The following is a 20,979-nucleotide window of genomic DNA, read 5'->3' on the forward strand; positions in this document are numbered from 1 at the left end:
GCTGCTAGAGGCACCATAGGCTGGTCTTTTGCTGTTTCCAGGGTGGCCCCGTGGGCCAGATCTAAGCATCTCGTGGACTGGATCCGGCCCACAGGCCTTGAGTTTGACACCCCTGCTTCAGAGGATAGCTGCTTGAAACCTTCATTCATTCTGCTGAACTGTCGGGTCTAATGTGTAATAAGGCCCAGATTTTCAAAGTGAAGTCTATGATACAAATATCGTGGTTTTTGCAGTGCTACTGCCAGCTTCTCCCTAAATTTCTGTTATATTTATTCATTTAATTTGCATGCTACTATCTCATTATCTACACACACACACACACACACACACACACACACACCACACATTTTTCAGATTAGAATATTGATTCCCATAGTCCACAACTTGGTTTGAACATATGCCCACTTTCTAGAAAAGGTTTAATTAAAGTAGTAGTGGTAGTGGGCGCAGGCATATCTTCTTGTGCACAGCAAGGTAGGGACTCAAAGATGCCTGGTTGACTATTTCTTAAAGACGTGACATGAATGACTTCTTCACAATTCTAGCCTATAGCTGAGGTTAGATGAATTGCACGGCCTCTTTTTTAGTGCAAAATATTTGCTTCCAAATGAGGATCCTAAAATTATGTACTGTAATAATAATGAAAATTTGTTCTTAAAAATTTGTTCTCAGCTCTCCAAGTTATGCCAAGTCTGGAAACAAACTACAGTTTTGCTTGGAATTATACAGTATATTTTATTTGATATGTCAATATGTCATTCTCTGTTAACCTGCATTCTCTCCAACTAAAATAATGTAGTTTTTAAAGAAAAAGAGAAACACGAGAAAGTGGCATGAATGGAGACAGAAACCCTGAATTTTCTAAAGCCATGGAATTGTTGGAGTACATTCCAGATAGTCTTTATGTAGTACTTTCTTCCACTCTGTAAAGTGCACAAAGATGTAGACATACATTTTTTGCATCTTCTATTTCCATCCTGCCTCCTTAACAAGGATGATTAATGGTGCTGAGCTAATGATTTATTATGGCGCAAGCCAAGGTATAGCTGGATTTTTCAACCAATTTGAAAACACATTCGCCACTCATTCTTTCTAATGTGAGGTGTGGCAGGGCAGTGGCTGGAGGAGGAAGTAAGTTCTGATAGAGGATTAGAGGTTCTTTCAATACCTGATCTGAGTTGGAATTATGGAAAACTAGGGGAAGATCTCCCTGCTTTATAAAGAATTTCCTACCTATGCCGCCTATCAACCCTCCATGCCGTTTTAATATTTATGTTAAATATTAAAATAAATTGATGTCCTCAGTTTCCTTTTCTCTCATGCTGCTATTTCAAGTTGCTTTGAAAAATTCCAAATTGGTATCAGCATGAAAATTCTGTGCAATTAATACTTACCTCAGTAAACTTTGACCTGTTATTTATATCAATGTTATATTCAGTACATTGCTATACTACATTTCATTCTACTTTATATGGTATTACTATCTTTAATTGTGGATATGTAGAGCATTCATGGAGCTATCAGGAATATTTATTTAGGGGAGAGCAAGATTCTGCAAGATTCTCTGCAGTGATATTCACACAAGGACAAGGGTCAATGTTTTGAATATAGTCTTTGCCACATAGACAGTATCATTCATTACATGGAATATTTCTATATCTACATTCAAGGATTGCTGAAGCATATGAGGCAGACTAAGGTTAATATTTGATGGAACTTTGGAAGAGTAAACTGTAAGAGTAAGGTATCAAATCTCTGTTCCCACACTTGAGGACATCTTGCCTTGGTCTTCTTGTCTGGTCATTCCTGTAAATCTCTCTTTCAGGATGACTCCTGTCAGAGCATGTTCCCTTCCCAAAAGGAACTGGAGAGAAAGTTCATCCTGCAGGAAATTCTTCTCTGCCTAATATTTCCCTATGACCCGAAAGCAGCCCACTAATGTCAGTAGGACCAAACTTTATGGGATGAAGTCCAATTTTAACTAGATATTAACTGTTCTTAGCTAAGCTCTCATTATAAATCTGGGAGGCCTACCTTCAAGCAGAATAAAACACTGGCTTTTAAAAACTTGAAGTAAAGATATTTGCCACAAATAAGTTGTCTGAGGGGGTTGGTTACAAAGAGAATATTTTGAATATATTGTACCCTTCCTGTTTAAATAACTGCAATACTTATTTGCACTTGTATACATCATTGTCTGAATCCCTGGATCCGCTTCATATAGTGGCACGTCTTTAAGATCAATAAGTGAAATTCTGTTTTTGTCAGAATTTTCATATAAATATGAGCAGTCACCTATAGATCTCAGCTATTCTTAAAATCAATAAATACAGAATAAGATATAATGTTAGGGTTCTCCACATAATGACACAATATAATCCTCCCTCCATCCCTCCCTTCCCTTCCCTCGAGTTTTTATAATTCACTCTAATCCTAAAGGAATTTTTATGGGCTCAGGAAATGAAAATTAAATCATAAAACAAACATACAGCATTCTTATAATCTTGACTACTATTCCATAATGGTTTAAAAGACACTATGACTGAGTTCACATGACATAATAAGACAAACCAAATAAACTCCACTGTGTCTGAACAAGATATGTGAATCCAGAAAGTGACCAGTGATTTGCAAAGGGCTCAAGAGGGCAGATACAGAGATAGGCTTGTTGAATAAGGTATTATTAGCTGCTGAAGCATGCTGAAATAAAACAATAAAACCATTAAAAAGTAAGAATTGTGTTTTATCTAAAGAACACTTTGGATGTGAAAAATTTTCCTGTTTCTATCTGTTTTTTTTAAATTTTCCATATAACTTGCTATTGATTAGATGTTAATTATTAGTAGATCTGTCCTTTTCCTTTTAAAGATTGACATTATTTTGGCTGATCTTATGACCAAAATACCTTAAAGCGTATGAATTTTTTTTTCTGAACTTGTTATATGAATATGACATTCCAAACATGAGTCTTAAGTAATATAGTGGCCATGGAGACAGAATAATCTGAGGATATAACATTTGTAGGTGATGGTAGAGAATCATAAACACTAATGGTGTTACACCACATTCTGAAGCATTTATTTATACACGTCTATCCTGTCTGTCTATTTAATGAATATTAAGTGAATGTAGTGGTGAACAAGCTTTCTGAGAATAATATATTGCCACAGATCAGAAGCATCTATGAGTAAGGGTATTGAAAAGCCATGGTGGCAATTACAATTGAGTTTTTAAAGCCCTGTTCTTTTGTATACACATGTAATGTCAGCACACATACAAAAAGCCAGCATTCACCTTGACTTTTTGGTCCTCCCCATAGATGCCCTAAGGATTTGCCCAAAGGACTGGGCAAAAAATCAAAGAGTGAGAACTGGGGATCAAACTCTTCCACCTTGGATCACTGGGAAAATGGTGAAACAATGCATGACTGGATTTAAAAAAAGCACAGGGGGGAAAAAGGACACCCAGAGAAACAAAGCAAAAATAGGAATGTAGTAGTTATTGATAATGAAACAAAATATATCTGCCTTTTTCATGTATGCTGATTTTCTCTTAATGTTTTTTTTAATTCCATCAAGGTGTTGGAAGAATGATCCTTCTGGGTTCAGTTCCAAGTGGGGAAAAAGACACTGGAAACATGGAGGCTGTTTGGAAAGATGGTTTAATGGTGGACAAGACCACATGGCTTGGAGTTCCAAAGAAGGAAGGATGATCAAATGCGTCAAGATGAAGGAAGAGATCAAGGAGAAAGAGAAGTGCTGAAAGTGCCTGGTTTTATAGCCTCTGTTGGGATTTGAATTTGAGCTTGTATTCTGATTGGTTGTCAGGCTCCCATGGGGCCATGCAGGGGCAACTTTGTGGGCTGTCCTGAGTCCCAGGTTTGGTTGAGCCTTGCTGGATGATGATGTAATGAAAGGGCTTGGCAATTCCTATTATAGCTCTACCTGGAATAGATCTTTGTTATGTAAAATATTCTGTCCCATGCCTTAATGTCCCACTCATTAACAAAGGTGGGGGGTCAGCTTCTGCTTCTAAGGTGAGTTTCTGCTTCTGAGTTTCTACTTCTCTTTTTAGGGTAAATATTCTGCCTTTTTAGTATTTCCTAGGCTATTTCATTTTTCTAGGAGAGGGGTGGGTTTTAACTTCCAACAAAGGTTTTTGATTTACCTCTGGTAAATCTTAGGGTTCAAAGGCTTCTCAGGTGGTTTTTTTTCTAGCCAAAGTCCTAACTGCAGAATTTCCCTGCCTGATATCTGAACTCTAAATATAGTAACTAGGCAGGAACAATCAGCTTTTGATCTGGAATTCAAATTACTTCATATTGGACTCAACATGTATGACTAGTTGATTAATAATTACTCATACATTGCTACACAAAAGTCATAGGTTACCATCCACTCTGTTGTTTGAGCAAAGTTTTAATGTCTATCCATAATTATTTTTCAGTCTCTGTATTAAGATTCAAACAGAAAATACAAAAAATATGTATATAAAATCCAAAGAAATACAATTTTCAAAACAAAATGGCTTCTTCGGGCAAAAGTCCTTATTTAGTGTGACCTTCCTTGGTTCTAAGCACATCCTGAACTCTTTTGGGGAGACTGTCCTGAAGTTTTCTGAGGAAATCTTCTGGTACATTATACCAGGCTTCTTCCCAGGGTTCTTCCTTAGATTTAAGCCAGTGGTGGGATTCAATTTTTTTTACTACCAGTTCTGTGGGCGTGGCTTGGTGGGCATGGCAGGGGAAGGATACTGGAAAATCTCTAGTCAGAGGTGGCATTTTCCGGTTCTCCAAACTACTCAAAATTTCCACCACCGATTCTCCAGAACTGGTCAGAACCTGGTGAATACCACCTCTGATTTAGGCTGTCTTTTCTTTCTTTCTCTGTCTAGGCCTCGAGAACATTCAGGTCTGGACCCTGTGATGGCCAATCCATGACGTTCAGTGTTTTTTCAGCTGATTTCCTCACTAAATATGTTCTATTGTGCTTGGGATCATTATCATTCTGAAAAATAAATCCATTCCCTATCAGGTGCTTTCTAGAAGGAATGGCATGATGAATTAAAATCTGCCTGTACTTTCAGCATTCATAATCTTATCAATTCAGACTATCACCAATACCATTGGCAGAAATGCAGCCCCAAACCAGGACACACATCATGTTTCTCTCATTCACCCATCCCTCTCCAACTATTCTTCTCACATATTGTCAATGAACGGACCCCCAAATTTCAAACTTGGATTCATCACTTCCTAATACTTTTTTCCACTAGTCCTCAGTCTGATCTTTGTGAGCATTAGCATATCTTACTCTTTTCACCCTGTTCCCCTTATGCAAAAGTGATTTCTTGTCTGCTACCCTTCCACAAAGATCATTACTCATCAAACTTTGTCAGACTGTAGAAAGGTCAATTTGGCAATCCAATGAGGCTGCTAGATGCTGAGCCAGGGGACTTCCGCTGGTCTCTAAAAGAAGAAACTCTGAGAAACTTCTCATCAGAATTTGAAGGTTTCCTTGGCCTTCCAATCCTTTTTTTTTTTGTCCTTGACCTCTCCTGATTCCTCAGATGTCTTTATAACAGCTTGAATATGCAGTTTGTTTATTGATTTCCCTTTGAGAGTGGCCTTGCTGATGCAAAACTATGATTTTATGTTTGTCACATTCTGTGATCTTTGGCATTTTAATTGGAATGATGTGAATGAAAGCTGGTCTTATAAGCAAGCTTCCAATGAATTGCACTGAAACAACTTGTGTATGTACTGCATTTAGTGCTCAAGCATGTCTTGCAAAAACTTGCTATAACAGAACTTTTGGTCATTTGAGCTAGACACAGTAGGACACGTACAACTGTTAGCAGTGACAGTGTCTAGGGTTCCCTTAGATTTAGGGTTACAGAAGCCAAGCGCCTACTGTTGTTCAAGTGTAAGGGGAGATTGTTCCATATTAGCGGGCTTGAAACCCCGCATTCCTATTGGTCCATTGAAATCACTACATGATTGGACAACCAGGGCGGTCGTGATTGGCTCACTAGGAGTCTGCCGCGATTGGTTGAAACCAATCGTGGGAAACTTGAAGTGGTGTCATTGGCCGCCAAGCCGCGGCGAGCTCTATAAAAGAGCCGGCGCAAGTGCTGTTTCCCTCACTCAGATCTAGCCTGTAATAAAAAGCTTACACTTAACCTGAGTCTCTCATCTTACTGAGCCCGACTTTCCGAACTTAACAGAGATCACATTGCTTATTTGTCACTTTGGCCTCTGGAAGCTGTTTATTCTGCTTTTTCCTAATTTTTTGAATAGTGCACTTAAATATTTTGCATTTTTCTGGTTGTATTCAAATAAGAAGATTGAGACGCAATTACATATGGTCATTATACCATTGCTACAACAAGAAATATAGTGGTGGCTTAAGACTTTTGCACCGTACTGTACTTAGGGGATTCAGTACTATTACTTTAAACTGATGTGTTGCACATAAGCCATGCACTGGTCAAATCAATCTAATAGGCAATGTAAATTACCTTAGTAATTCCCTGTTTCAGACATATCCATCTATAGTAACAAATATCTTATAAACTTGCAATAATCTTAGTGGAACAAGGGATGAATGTATTGTTTAAAGATTTAATCAAATGGTTTGTCCTCTGTGTATAATGGGAAGCATACATTTCCTCAAAAACTAAAGAAAAATTAGTTTAAAACTTGAACTGAACAGTTGGAGTTCAGCTAAGCAGCTTTGAAAAGCCTCCCATTGAGGGATACATAACAGGTGAATACTTTATCCAAACCATCAATATAAAATGTATAAAAACTAAAGTACAAACTTAGTTGCATTGTTTTCATTTCAAAATATAAACAATTCATAAAAGAGGGAAGGACAATTATTTCAAATCTTATACTGTAAATATTCTGTTCCTTCCCTTCTTTCTAAGCCATTTTGATTGGAGCAAGGAGAGAAGGCATAGATTCTGTCTTCTGTCTCCCTCCTTCCTGACTTCCATTGTTTCTATTGTTTTCCATAGGAAGGGTGAGTCCATCCCTTTTACAGATTCTGGTTTGTCAGATCAGCATGGAAGCTAAGGGAAACTGTATTGTAATGATTAGGTTCTCTGTTATTATGGACAAACAGAGAAATTGAGGGGACATGTGACATACTTACTGGGGAGGGGGTGGGTAAGCTGTCAAGTGGCAATTGAACACAAACACCTCTAATTTTACATGTTCAATCTAATACATGAACAAAACTGAGCTGCACTTTAAAATTTAACTTTCTGTATACTTTGCAATGGTATTGCAATTAAAAAAAAAGTATACTAAGGAAAATTCAGACCAAAATGTCTTTATTTATCATAATAAACTATGTAATACTGTGCAATAGGAAACCATTTGCAAAAACGTATTCTTCGACCCAAAATCTGGTTTACTTAAAGCAGTCAAATCACTTTGATAAATTACTATATTATTTTATTTGCTTGCAGTCGATAATGCAGGAAAGTTTTGAAACTTTCCAGAGTGACCATGATCAAAACCAGAATGGGTGCTCATATGCCTCTGGCCCCACACATTGCAAAGGCAAAATAAAGAAATCACAGCCTGACATTGAAATGTTTTAGATAAATCCATTTGTGCGACTTTATCATTACTTATCCCTTCCTACTAGGTCAGCATGCTTGCTAAACTATCTTTGAAATAAGCTCAGTGAATAAAAACAATATGATTTACTGGACCACAGGTTCTTTTCCCTATCGTTACTCAGGGTCACTTCAGCGTGCTGTGAATTTTTTCTTATGAGAAAACCATTTCATTGGAGGCATTTCAAAGTAGTAAATGCAGTTTACAGTACATGTGAATGTGAGAGGGAACCTTCTCTCACACTTTTTCTTAACAGGACATTTATAAAGGAAATGTGTATGTGTCTGGAACTTTCCAAGCAAAGAAAAAAAAAGAAATAAAGAATTTCCCAGCAGCAAGATGTTTTAACAGAAACAACTTTGGGAAATATATTTTGATTTTTTTTACCACATGAAGAATGCAGTAGGGACAACTACTTAGGCCCTCTGCCACTTCATTTTCCTCACAGGGGCTGAATAGCTTTGGTGCCCTCTAGTGCCTGACCAAAGGTTTTCTGTAGGGTTTCTGCACATTTTAGGAGTCCTGACATACATTTTCTCCCGGCAAGGGAAGTCCCTGCCATTTTTACTGCTTGAAGCAATGCCATCTGTTTTTCAGAGTCAAAAAGGTAAAGTGTTGAAAAACTATTACCCAGCCATAAAATACATGTCCATAATATATGCTGCCCAGAATTGCTTCTGGTGAAATGGGCAGCTACACAATTGGATGACTAAATAGAATCTGCTTTAAGCCAGGTTGCTATTTTCTTTCCCGTATCCCTGTGTGGCCATGTCTATAGCTCATGGGTATATAATGTCTTGTTACATTTCATAACTGACTCCAGGTTTGGGAGAAACCACAGGGTGGCAGTGAGTTTGGCAAAATTATTTGGCTGTGCTCAAATGGCTGGATTTAATGTATGTAAATTTTCCATAGTAGTCCAGAATGAATCTTTTTCCAGAGGATATGCTTGAAACATATGCTTCATATGCTATTGAACTTTCATCTCCATTGTGTAATAAGTCCCAGATTTGCAAAGTGTGGTCAAATTCACCCTCACTAATGAAAGATCTCTAGATGACCTCTGGCTAGAAACATTCTCTTATCCTAGGCTACCATGCAGGGTTGAGGTTATGTGGAAAAATTAAAATCAGGGTTTCTATATATATCATTTTAAACACTGGACAAGGAAAATAAATCTAATAATCACCATATAAAGAGATAAATAGATGGTTTAACAGATAACTTTCTAATAATATTAAAGCCACGTCCTAGCCTTTTAAGTAGCTTTTTCATTGCTGTTAACTTTCCAAGAATCATATGGGGTCAACAGCACCAACCTCCATGTTCCAGATTGAAGAACTGAGATGATAGCAAACAAACACCCTGTCAAAGACTATGATCTAACTCTGTCTGGTGCTAGTTATATTATTTGTACTGCTGTAAGAATGAGTTTATCATGGTATGAAATATATAAAGATGTGAAATAAAAGGGGTTATGTGTGTTTGGCAAGAGGCTTGTTTTCCTCTTGCGTTATACTGGCTTGTGAACAAAAGGAATTATCATCTGATTACGGTATTTGAAAAGAAACAACTGATTTTTTTAGGAGTCAGCCTAGAACTCATTTATCAGTTACATTGACTCACAAAGTACCACGTTGGTTTTATTGCCCTTCCTGCACACACAGATTCTGTGATAGAAGAAAAAAAAAACATATACATTCGCTATGGGCTGATTACCTTTCCTTTTCCGTCTTTCAGATGTCCAAGGTCCTCAGTTCTACCTTTCTTTCCTTAGGAAACAGAGTGAGATCCTCAGGTGTGCTTGAGTCTCACTTAAGTAACATTGATTTGGATTCAGGCTTCTGAGAAACAATCTAAAATGATGATGGGGGCTCTCTTTTTCTTCTTCCTTATCCCTTGTGTTGAAGCAGGTGAGTAGGGCCAAAGATATAAACAACTCTTCAAACAGAATGCAGGAATCAGAATTACTTCTGCTTGTCTCTTAATCAGAAAAGTTGAATTAAATATAACTCAGTGTTTGCGCTCATTTTGGTGCAACTGTAAATGTTTGAGGTAATTCCCAAGAATAATGTCTTAGGCAAATTCTCTTCTGTGCATTTTCCAAAGTGGAGGGAATGACTATAGGTATAGAAATATTTTTAGCTATATTCTGTAGTTGCATTTTATGTCTTGATAATTCAGTAATTAATTGCTTAATATAACCAAAACTTTCTACCTAGCCATAAAGATATCTTGAAATACAAGAAAAACTAGAAGAGTTTCTGGCTAGAAAACATGTTAGAGAATAGGGGGATTTATTTATGGTTATGAACATAAATGAACAATGAGATTGACATGAAATTTCAATTATAATTGATCTAAGCTACCAATATAATTATAAGATCAATAAACTCTGTCAAAAGTAGTTTGAAAATCTCATATTCTAAAGGTTGCAACGTGAGAATAGGCATCTTAGTTTATATGATTGGTTCATCTATAAATCATACATTTTTTTGTAAAAATAAGTAACATCTATTCCAAAGTTTAAAATATTTTTAACCAAAGTTCAATATGATGTTAGTGATAAAAAATGCCAACTTGTTTTATTAGTTGTTTATTACAGTGGTGGGATTCAATTTTTTTTACTACCGGTTCTGTGGATGTGGCTTGGTGGGCGTGGCAGGGGAAGGATATTGTAAAATCTCCAGTTAGAGGTGATATTTGCCGGTTCTCCGAACTATTCAAAATTTCTCCAGAACTGGTCAGAACCTGCTGAATACCACCTCTGGTTTATTAACATTTATTTACTGTAAATATTTGGCAGTTGAATCTTACTTCGTCACAACAACAATTTTAGCTTTTTTTCCTAAGAAACAGAAATGTCTTAGTGGTAATGGCTGGGAATTGTTTAAACTTGGAAACTTAGCTCTTCCCTCAGGGCCTGACTTAGGGAATGTGGAAGACTCTTTTTAAGAATATGTGGGTTAGGATTTTACTATTCCTCTGTGATGTCTACTATCTTTGGGTGGTTATAGAACATTTATGTGCTTTACAACTATACACTGCCCAGATTTTTTTTGACAATGGGAAGCCACAGACATTTCATAAACAAAAATGACAATTTCCAAATTACATTGATATGTGGGGGTCTCTTTCTTTTAGAGCTATGCTACAATGGTGGAACATTTGATGGGGTCAAATGCATCTGTGATGAAGATTTATTCTATGGGCCCCGATGTGAGTTCCTTGTTCATGAAAGTACAACAAGTACAAGTATAACAACAAGTGCTCTCTCAGAAGAAATACGCACCTCTCCAACACACCCCACTGGTACCAGAGCCACCCCACACCCCACCATCCCTCACAGCACTACAAGGACAACATTCACAACTTCTCATGTTGACATCCTTTCCCCGATAACTCTCCCTGGAGGAACACAGGAGTTTACAACAACACTCAGGATGGTGGTAAGCGATGGGACCGTAGCCTCAGATTTTACAACTTCTTGGAGTGGAACAAAGAGCCCTTCCTCACAGGGCAACACCATCATGAGTGATCCCTCTAAAAACACACCGTCCACGGGTACCTTAGCCCCAAGTAGTTGCAAAAGCAGATTTACTGTCTCCAGCACATCAATTCCAGGAATTTCTTCCAGTCCTAAGATTAGCAAAAATACCACAACTACCACAAGCCGTGAGTATCAATTTTCATTTGATCCATATGCTTGTCTCATTCCTATTTTAAACTTTTCAAAATTCATGACAATTTTTTCTTCTGTTCCTGTAATCAGATTATCGGAACCGTAGCTTGGATCTTCTATTTTGTTTTTTAGAAATATGTACAATTTAGGACAGATTGAGTATGAATGGGATTAGCCACTATTCATCACATTTCTGTCCAAAATGCTGCCTTATAAGTGTGCCTATGACTGTAGCATAGTCATATGAGGTGATTTTCCCTCCATATTGTGGGGATGATGTTTGTGGCTTCCCCTATATAGTGAATGCTCTCTCGCCTCTTACTACTGGGGATCCTGGCTGGGGCAGCTGAGAGTGATATTTCAGCAGTAGCTGAAAGGCCACAGAAAGCTCCTCTCTGTTCTGGGAGATTGGGAGGATGGACACACTTCCTTTGGGACATGGTTGCCTTGTGCTAGGACTTTGGAATAACATGAGAACATTGAACATTCATGGTCTTTAGCTTGTACAGATTACTCTATGCTCACAGATGAATTGTTTTCATGTTTTGCCAAATTTTGGCTAAAACCTGGAAGGATGCATGGTATGCAGAACTTCCACTCAAATCTTCTGGAGACATCTCTCCATGATCAATGTCATTATCAGTGTTTATAAAATTGCCATTTTATAAGAATAGATTATAATTTCCAAATCCATATAAGGGAACTTTTCAGTTCCAGAGCTATGCCACAGTGGCAGAATATTTGATGGGATCAAGTGCATCTGTAATGATGATTTATTCTATGGACCCAAGTGGTTTTTTAAAAAATACATGCATGCTGTGATAAAGAATTATATTTCTATGTAAATTGCTGCATTGTAACTTTCAAATTAGATCTGTATAAGGGGGCTTCTCTGTTCCAGAGATATGCCTCAATGGTGGAGTCTATGATGGAATCAAATGCATTTGTAATGAAGATTTATTCTATGGACCCAAGTGTGAGTTCCTTGTGGATGTAATTCCAGTCACTGACTGTAAGTACAATCAGGGAGAATGTGATTACTTTTTCCTGATGGCAGCCTGACAACTTTCTCTAATTGTTTGCTTCCAGATATGTTGGATTACCATACTAGAATAAAGAGATTGCATATGGAAGAACTAACTTTGGAAAATGTGGCTTAACAGAAGCTCCATTATAGTGTAGTGCATGTAAACCAGGAACATATAGGGAAATAGCTCTCTATTCCCACTTCCACCTGTCTGGAAAGGATAGTTTACAGTGATTTGAGAGCCCCAAGCTAAAATGATTAATTTGGAGCTAATGTTTTCCCCACACATGGCTACAGAGACCTCATGAATAGTTGAGAAGATATTCCTGTTCCGTGCTAAATAAAGATTTTTTTTTTTAAAGAAGAATCATGGAGATGGGATTTGGAGATTGCATAAAAATACCTGATTGGTCATTTACTGCTTCTTTTTCATCAATAAACAAAAAATGACTTTTCAAACCAGATGAGGACCTTTGGATTTAGGTATTTGAAAGTGTGTTGGAGAATGGGAACACATTCGCCTCTTGCCTGTCACAGTTTAGAATTCCTTTGCAGGGAAGAAACTTGTTGAAGTTCACATGAATATCTCTTTCTCTTTTAGTATTTGTGACAATTACTGTCAAAGCTCAGGTGAAAGTTGCTAACAGAGAGTACAAGAAATCTCTGGAAGATTTAAGCTCTAAATATTCTCAGGAAATTCAGGCTCAGTTTCAAAAGCAGGTAAGATTGGATCAAGGAAATAGCCTACATCTGATCAATGTCACCATTTCAAAATTTCAATGTACCGTATCTTACACTCTTCTTTAACCAAGGCCAGCACTCCTAATTCATACCAAGAATGTGTCTTCTTCCCAATCAGAAATTCACTTCTTGGATTATAAGCTTTCTGCAGCTAGGGAATTAGACAAGACACAGCACACCCTCAATGCTTTAGGAGGCTGGCTTCTAATTAAAGTCTCTTTCCTGACATAGGTTTCTTTGTTTACGAAGGCTTTCTTTTACTTTTTCTACCTTGTAGATGGAAGATGTTTATGGTGCTGTACCTGGATACTGTGAAGTGGAGATCTTACGAATGAGGTTGGTATCCAAAAAGAGACTAATTTAAGGCTCTGGGATGATGAGCCATCAAATGAATTTATCTCATTCATTCAGGCCAGCCTCAGTTGAATATGAGTAGAACTTTTGTTCCATTGTGGATCCTCTGGTTTAAGTAACTTCTCTTCAGATTTCTTTCTTTTTTTTTAACAATATGGATAGTTCAAGGCCTGAGCAGGGAAGGAACTAAGAGTGGCTAGAGAATTGGAAGATCGGGCATTTTGCATGTCTTATGTATACTTTCAGTCACCATGTGTTTCAGGAAACATCTGAGGAAGAAATGGCTCTTCAAGAGAAGCACCAACAATGATGAAGTTAAAGCAATTAGACTTGGACTAAAGTTGAGGTTAAAATCCCACTCAATCAGGAAGCTTCCAGACAAAGCCTGGGCCAGTCTGAAACTCTTATTCTAAACCCTTTCTCAAGATAGTTGTGTGGATTATATGGAAAGGACTAGAAGTTCTAGTTCATTTTGAATTTGATGGAGGAAAAGGGTGGATCCATTACAGTCTTTATCATACTTCCATGGAGGAAAAAAAGGCAGTTCAGTAACTGAGGAATTGTTTTTCCTTCATTTTTCTCTTAGGAATGGCAGTATTATTGTGGAACATAAAGTCATCTCCCAAGTAATAATATACAATAATGAGGAAATGATCCAGCATACAATGGAAGTTATTACAGAGGCAGTGAAACGCTCCTTGAAAGACATACATACTGAAGGAGAGTGTATTGAGCCTTCAGGTATGGAATGGCTGGGTAAACTCTTCCACTTGGATATGGTTTTCCCTGGGTGCGAAATAAGCAAGATTCCTGGCTCTTTTTTCTTTTAGACAAGGATGTTTTTAGGATGAGCCACCTTTTTTTTCTGCAGGATAACTTACAAATTTCAATATAGCCACTAGATGGCAGCAAACCCATTCTTTTTTCTATTTGGTACCAGTCAGAGAATGAATTCCCCCCAAAAAAAAAAAAAAAAACAAACTCGTTCTGGGGATGAGGGTCAGGAAATGGATTATTTTGCTTGGTTTCTTGGGGCAAAAGGACAGAGGATACAGGGCTCAAATGCAGCTTTGGTTCATTGTTTAGGTTTTTCTGCTTATAATTCCCTTTCCTTCTGGGGGGAAGGGGCTGTGAATATGGGAGGTTTGGCCTGAAAGAATAGACAGAGGAGATCCTGGGGGCTCAGATCAGTGATGTGTTTCAGCCGGTTTACACCAGTTCAGCCAAACTGGTTGTTATTTTTTTGCACAGTTCAGCAAACCAGCTGATACTACCACTGGCTGCCCCTCCCCCCCAGTCACTCCTTGCATGGGCTTAGAAGGTAAGGGCGAAGGCAGGGGAGGGAGGCTGGCTCTGGGTGGGGTTGGAAATCTCTGCTGTAGAGGGTGGTACAAGAGTAGTGGTGCAAGGAGTAGCGTAGCCCTCGCCAGCCAGAGTGAGGTAATGGCATTGTTGCAGTAAGGTGGGGTGACACAGGTGGTCAAAGCAGTGGTGGCGATGGCTGGAGCCTTAGTGTGGAAGCAAAGCGCCCCTGTACTTGCCTTTGTGCAGCAACAGCATTCTGTCTTCATCGTGGTACATTTGCACTCAAGGCAGCCCTCCCCTCCTCCTGCCACTTCGGGCTCAGAACTGTGAGCCATGTCTGGGAAGCACTGCAGCAGAGAAAAGCATCCAAGGTCTGATTCTCTGGAGCCTCATTTCTTGCTGAGACTCTCTGACCAACAGTCAGGTTTTAAAAAAGATTTTTGCAGCAGGAAATGACGGTGACTACTTCTGGCCTTTGTTGGTGCAGCTGGACATGCATGCCTCAGTCGCTCAGGGAGACATACGACCTGCTCTCCACCCCAAGACACCGGCCTGCGGTGTTCGCTGCTGCCACTTCATAGCCTCCCTGCTGACCTGACCCATACTGCTGCCACTGGCACTGCTGTTGCCACCTCATGGTCAAAGCGGCCTGCCCTTGCACAGCACAGTGAAGTTTAGCAGGCTTCACAATAGAGGTGACAGGGTCCCCTCCTCCTCCTGGAGCCCATTACAACATGGAGCCCCAATGCAACCCTGCCCCACTCATCCCTGGCAACAGCAGCAGTGAAGGTCAGATCAGCGGGCAGGCCATGAGGTGATGGCAGTGAATGTGGCAGGCCAGCGTCTCAGGGCAGAGAGCAGGCTGCATGTCTCCCTGAGCAACCGAGGCATGCATGCCCAGCTGCACCAAACAAAGGTCAGAAGTAGCTGCCTGCCATTTCTTGCTACAAAAGTATTTTTAAAAAACCTGACTCTCAGGCAGAGAGACCCAGCAAGACATAAGGCTCCAGAGAATCAGACCCAGAATCTCTCCACTGCAGTGCTTCCCGGACACAGCTTATAGCTCCAAGCCCGAAGCGGTGGGAGGTGAGGGCTGCCTTGAGCGCAAATGTACCACAACGACAATAGAATGCTATTGCTGTGCTCTAGCCTTTGCTACCACTGCTTTGGTCCGCCTGCACCACCCTAACTTGCCGTGAATGACGTCCGAGTTGGCCATGCCCACTCAGTCACATGACACCGCCCCATCCACGCCTACCCAGCTGGTCATTAGGGAGTATCAGTTGTTAAATTACTTGAATCGCATCACTGGCTCAGATCCCCACTGCTGGCCAGGGAAGAGATTTGTAGAACTTGGTTCATAAAAAATGAAAACTGTGGTGCAGAATAAAACAAGATAATGACTGTGTTTGCACTATCCTGGTTTGAAGAAGTAAAGTTAATGGTTTCCCTGCCATTTGGTGCAGTAGGTGAGTTGTTTAAAAAGATCAATTTAATTTTTTTGGTGGAGAAGAATTTTGGAAGAAATAAACCAAGGTATAGAACTACCCCAGATAACTAATGAATACAATTATACTTTTTTTTCAGGACCAGAACTGTGCTTTGTTCCTTTACCTAACTCGATTCTTATTTCAAGTTTTTCATTTAATGGTAAGTTTCAGTAACCAGTTGGGTATAAAGATTATCAGGACTATGCTTTACATTTTAAAATACTTAATTGTTCAATCCACATTTTAAGTGTGTAACTGCTAACACTTGCCATGATATCTGAACTGTTTGTTTTCATACATAAATGAAAGTTCCTGAAATATTTGATGATATTGTGAGAAGCTCACACCCTCACCCCAGAATAATGAAATATTTGGGAAATATTTAAAAAAGGCAGTATAGAATATTTCCCCTAAAGAAGAAATGGGAAAAAAATCTTAAGGGAGGCAAAAACCAGCTCCAGTTTCTCTGCCCCAAGCAGAAACTGAGGAGGCCAGCTTTTAGAAATGCAGATTTGGTAATCCATTCAGAAAGACTGGGTCAGAAACTTAGATAAGCAACAAACAAAATATTGACAAAATTAGCTCAGACAAACAACTAGGATTTGCATTTCCCCTTTTGCTTATAGAGCCAGCCATGACCTCTACATAACCCCCATAGGAATCCAGAATGTATAAAACCAACCCACTCTAAACTCTATTTTGTCAGCTGTCCTAGAATCACTTGTGGTTTGTGGTTCTGCTTCATCAAAAAAGGGAACCTTTCTTTCCAATCAGCTTCCAGCCTCCATTTTATTTCCAGGGCCTTTCTCCTGAATTGGACCTGTACTGGATATTTCTTCCAACAATATATAGATCCAATCCATCCATCAATCCAGTCAATCCATTTCATCTAACTACTTTATGTAAGCTAGGACTGTCAATCCCATGACTCAGGAATTGGGAACCTCTAGCAAGTGAAGAGGATCTCCCAGATCAAATCCATGGAGAATTAAGGAAGGAAGGAAAGAAGGGAGGAAGGAAGGAAGTCTTCTCCAGCTCCCATATGCCCACTTGTAGCATTAGCAGTGAGGCAAAGACAGGAGGTGAAGATGGAAAAGAAGCTATGCAAGTCATGCCAACAGATGTTGTCATTTATGCTCTTCTCTAGCTAGAAACTAGATAACTATGCTAAAGTGCCAATTTTTGAGCCAGCGGAAAAACAGATAAGCATAAATTGGCAGTCCTGACACTGACAAAGAAGTGAGGCCTGACTATTATACTGTCATTTTGTATATGTAAGATAAATGTAAGGCAGCTTGAGGAAAGAGGTCGATTCCTTGGCTTCATTTCACTTCCTGTTAAGTTTTAACTAGGATGCCACAGCCACACTTCTAAAAATCCACTTATCAACTTTGAAAACTGACAGTGAGCATCCTGAAGATACATTACTTTCAGGAAACCAGTGATTTGACTCTCTTGCAAAATAATATGGAGATGTTTCTGAGCCTCATATCCTGGGATGGGTGGGGCATCCCAGCAGCCACTTGTTGATAGAGTATGTGAGAAGCCAAAGAAAAGAGGAAAAACACTATTTTAAAACTGGAACAGCCAATGACAAGTATAAGTTTTCTTCATCCCCAGCTCACAATAGGCTGGGGATGAAGAAAAAGCAATAACTATTAAATATTTCTTAAGAATTGGAGGAGGGGGGAGGAAATCCAGTAATGTTGAGGATGTTCTTGAATAACAATGGAAAAACAGGGTGGAAAATTGAGGAACAAGAATGAAGAAAATATAAAGGGGACTTTGTTCTTTTACTAAAACTCAATTTGGGCCTAAGTAAATATTGTTTTATTTATTTTTATTTATTTGATTTGTCAATTGCTTACAAGATAATAGGTAAAGTATAAACATAGTTATGAATACATGAAATGGATACATATAAGAAAAATAAAAAGAAATAATAGGACAGGGACGGTAGGCACAATTGGTGCGCTAATGCACTCCCCCTACAGACCTCTTAGGAAAGGCTGTCAATAGTAGACAGTCTAAGGTTAAAGTTTTGGGGGTTTGGGGAAGAAACCACAGAGTCAGGTAGACTCTAAACATTGACCACTCTGTTGCTGAAGTTGTATTTCTTGCAATCAAGTTTGGTGCGGTTAACTTTGAGTTTGTATCTATTGTGTGCTCTTGTATTATTATGGTTGAAGCTGAAGTATTCATTTGCAGGTAGGACATTGCAATGTATGATTTTTTATACTATACTTATATCAGACCGAAGGCGATGCAGTTCTAGGTTTTCTAGGTCTAGAGTTTCAAGTCTGATGACATAAGGTATTCTGCAATGATTAGAGGAGTGGAGAACTCTTCTTGTGAAATATTTCTGGACATTCTCAACTGTGTTAATATCAGATACGTAATGTGGGTTCCAGACTGATGAGCTGTATTCAAGTATTGGTCTCGCAAATGTTTTGTATGCTCTAGTTAGTAGTGAGATATTACCAGAGAAAAAGCTACGTAGGATTAGGTTAACAACTCTTAATGCCTTTTTGGCTATGTAGTTACAATGACCATGGAGATGTCTTCAGACAGCACTGGCTCTTTGGCTTTGAAGCGGACATGAGCACCACCCCCTAGAGTCAGGAACGACTAGCACATATGTATGAGGGGAACCTTTACCTTTAAATTTTGTACTATGAAAAGCACAGTAACTGAAGGGAAAAAAGCTAAAGATGTACTGTAAAGACACATTAACATGGTGGTTAGGAGGACACGAGGAAGAACTCAAGAAAGATAGAAAAAGATGAGTTTTCAAACCCTCCATCTGTTTTGTATTGGAACTTTAATTCTTCCTTGCAGAGCTCTGCTGCCTATAAATTCTTCTAAATTTGTTTCTTTCAGTTCTTAAAATCATCTTGATTTTCTCTCTCTGAGGTTGTAGTTATATCATAATTATGCAGATATCTTTTATTTTCTGCCAAAGAAGGATATTTTTCCAAACTACTAAAAAAGTACATGGGGCAGGATGGGAGAATAAGATTATCTTGCTATGTTTGAGCAGATTTGCTGCCTCAGATCATAGTTGGTTGCAGTACAGTTTGTTCATTTAAATTACATGTATTGCCCATATTTCATTATACTATTTATCACCTCTTTTTGTTTTACAGACACCTGCAAAAATATTATTGATCCAAAATATGCAGATTACTATTATCCCCACATAATTGAAGGTACTGTGCGCTGTGTCTCAAGATGTTTCAAAGACACTCAAGATTCCATGAACTGCTTCAATGGTGTTTGCCATCTCTCTGAAATTGGCCCCCACTGCATGTAAGTAAACAGATGGAGGAGGAGTATCAAAGGAGTCCTTTAGAGCCAGGTTCATTACATTTAAGGTGTAAAACTTAAATCTTGAACAGTTATTAGATCTAACAGAGATGTTCTCCCATCTCACTACATTTTTCTTCCTGCAGAATCCCACATTTTCCTAAATTCTATATACAAACCTGTTATTGAAACCTATTGATATTCATTTATTCTATTTTAATATTTCTGTTTTATTATTTTAATGCAAGGTTTTAATGAATTTTTGCTATTTGAAGTTACTTAGAATCTTCATTTCTCTTTCCCATAGTTGCAATAATTTGGACGTGTTCTGGTATTTGGGAAGTTACTGCCAATTACCCATCCAAAAGAGTGTGCTGGGCCTTAGTCTTGCCCTGGCTGTGTTCTTTGTGATAAGTATCATCCTTGTTATTTGCCTCATCAAAGCAAAGCGGAAAAAAACCAGGTAATATTTGAGAGGCTTAAGAAGTCCAATGGTACCATAGCAAGGGAGAACATACCTCTAATCCATATAATTGATGCTTGGATCATCTGATTGGGAAGAATGTCCTAGTGAGAAGATCCAGGAATTCTGAGATGTTTAAGACAGGAAATTGTTATTGCTAGTTATCTAAGGGTTAAGTGGCTACCGTTTTTAGAGAGGCAAAGAGTTGCTCACCTGCAGTGTAGCACGCAAGAGTGGAGAAAGTTACCTGTGTCATGGGAGGGCTGTTTCTATCTTAGGTATTATTTACAACTATCTTCTGTTGTTCTTGCAGCGGGTCTGATGATGCTGACTTTGATAAAATAGCCCAAAGGAATCTCATATTTCAGAATAGAGGCTAGTGGAACTGCACTTGCAGATAACCAATGAGGGCAAGCTGATGCGAAGTATGCGGAACGATGGTTAAAAATGGTTAACAAGACTTTCTATTTGAGAACAAAGAGGTTGGTGATAAATGGTTTAATACATGCTGGACTTCACATCAAGTGTAAGGAATCTGCAAATAGCAACGGAAGTGTTTGATTCAAGACGTACAAAAATTGTAAAGCATGGTGAAATTCCTGCTTGTTCTACTTTGTCTGAATATTTCCTGCCACATAGCCATCTTCTCCATGCTGAGGCTCAGCCAACTTTTCAGTGGGGGATATGCATGAGGTACCAACGTGAGCTTTGCTGATTTGCTTGGAATCAATAAAGGTGATGATTGCTGAAGTTTGTGTTTGTATTTTTTTTTTCATTGTTAAAGATCTGATTCTCTCCTTGAAAGCAACTACTTCTTAATGCCTGCTCAGGAAAAGTTTTAACCCATTAACTGAGGTTGCAAGAGTTTCTAGTTCAATGGCAAGTTTCAGTGTAATAGTGACAGCCCTTTCTGAGGCAAATTATTAGTGATTAAGTCAATTGTACTGTTGGAACCTGCTGATTTTCTAAATATATTTCAGT

The 20,979-nt window shown here is 38.7% G+C and overlaps 1 protein-coding gene across 1 annotated transcript; it reads left to right on the plus strand.

The window, feature by feature from the left end:
• Window positions 1–9,491: 9,491 nt before the first annotated feature.
• LOC113420050 (mucin-17-like) lies at window positions 9,492–20,622 on the plus strand. The gene is made up of 10 exons (XM_087947334.1): window positions 9,492–9,543; window positions 10,775–11,305; window positions 12,214–12,324; window positions 12,941–13,059; window positions 13,358–13,416; window positions 14,021–14,175; window positions 16,327–16,389; window positions 19,376–19,538; window positions 19,843–19,998; window positions 20,312–20,622. Exons 1-10 carry the CDS (start codon window positions 9,492–9,494, stop codon window positions 20,376–20,378), a joined length of 1,476 nt encoding a protein of 491 aa, XP_087803460.1. The 3' UTR covers window positions 20,379–20,622.
• The last annotated feature ends 357 nt before the right edge of the window (window positions 20,623–20,979 follow it).

The sequence above is a fragment of the Notechis scutatus genome, chromosome Z (assembly GCF_049901735.1).
Source record: "Notechis scutatus isolate UNSWTSFEM ecotype Mainland chromosome Z, rNotScu1.2, whole genome shotgun sequence".
Classification (NCBI taxonomy): Eukaryota; Metazoa; Chordata; class Lepidosauria; order Squamata; family Elapidae; genus Notechis; species Notechis scutatus.

Bases quoted from the DNA above. Each gene is read 5' to 3' on its own strand.
- LOC113420050 (XM_087947334.1), top strand. From the start codon at position 9,492: ATGATGATGGGGGCTCTCTTTTTCTTCTTCCTTATCCCTTGTGTTGAA. The intron at 12,325-12,940 runs GTAAGTACAATC...TTTCTCTTTTAG, and splicing joins TGTAATTCCAGTCACTGACT to TATTTGTGACAATTACTGTC. The intron at 19,999-20,311 runs GTAATATTTGAG...TTGTTCTTGCAG, and splicing joins GCAAAGCGGAAAAAAACCAG to CGGGTCTGATGATGCTGACT.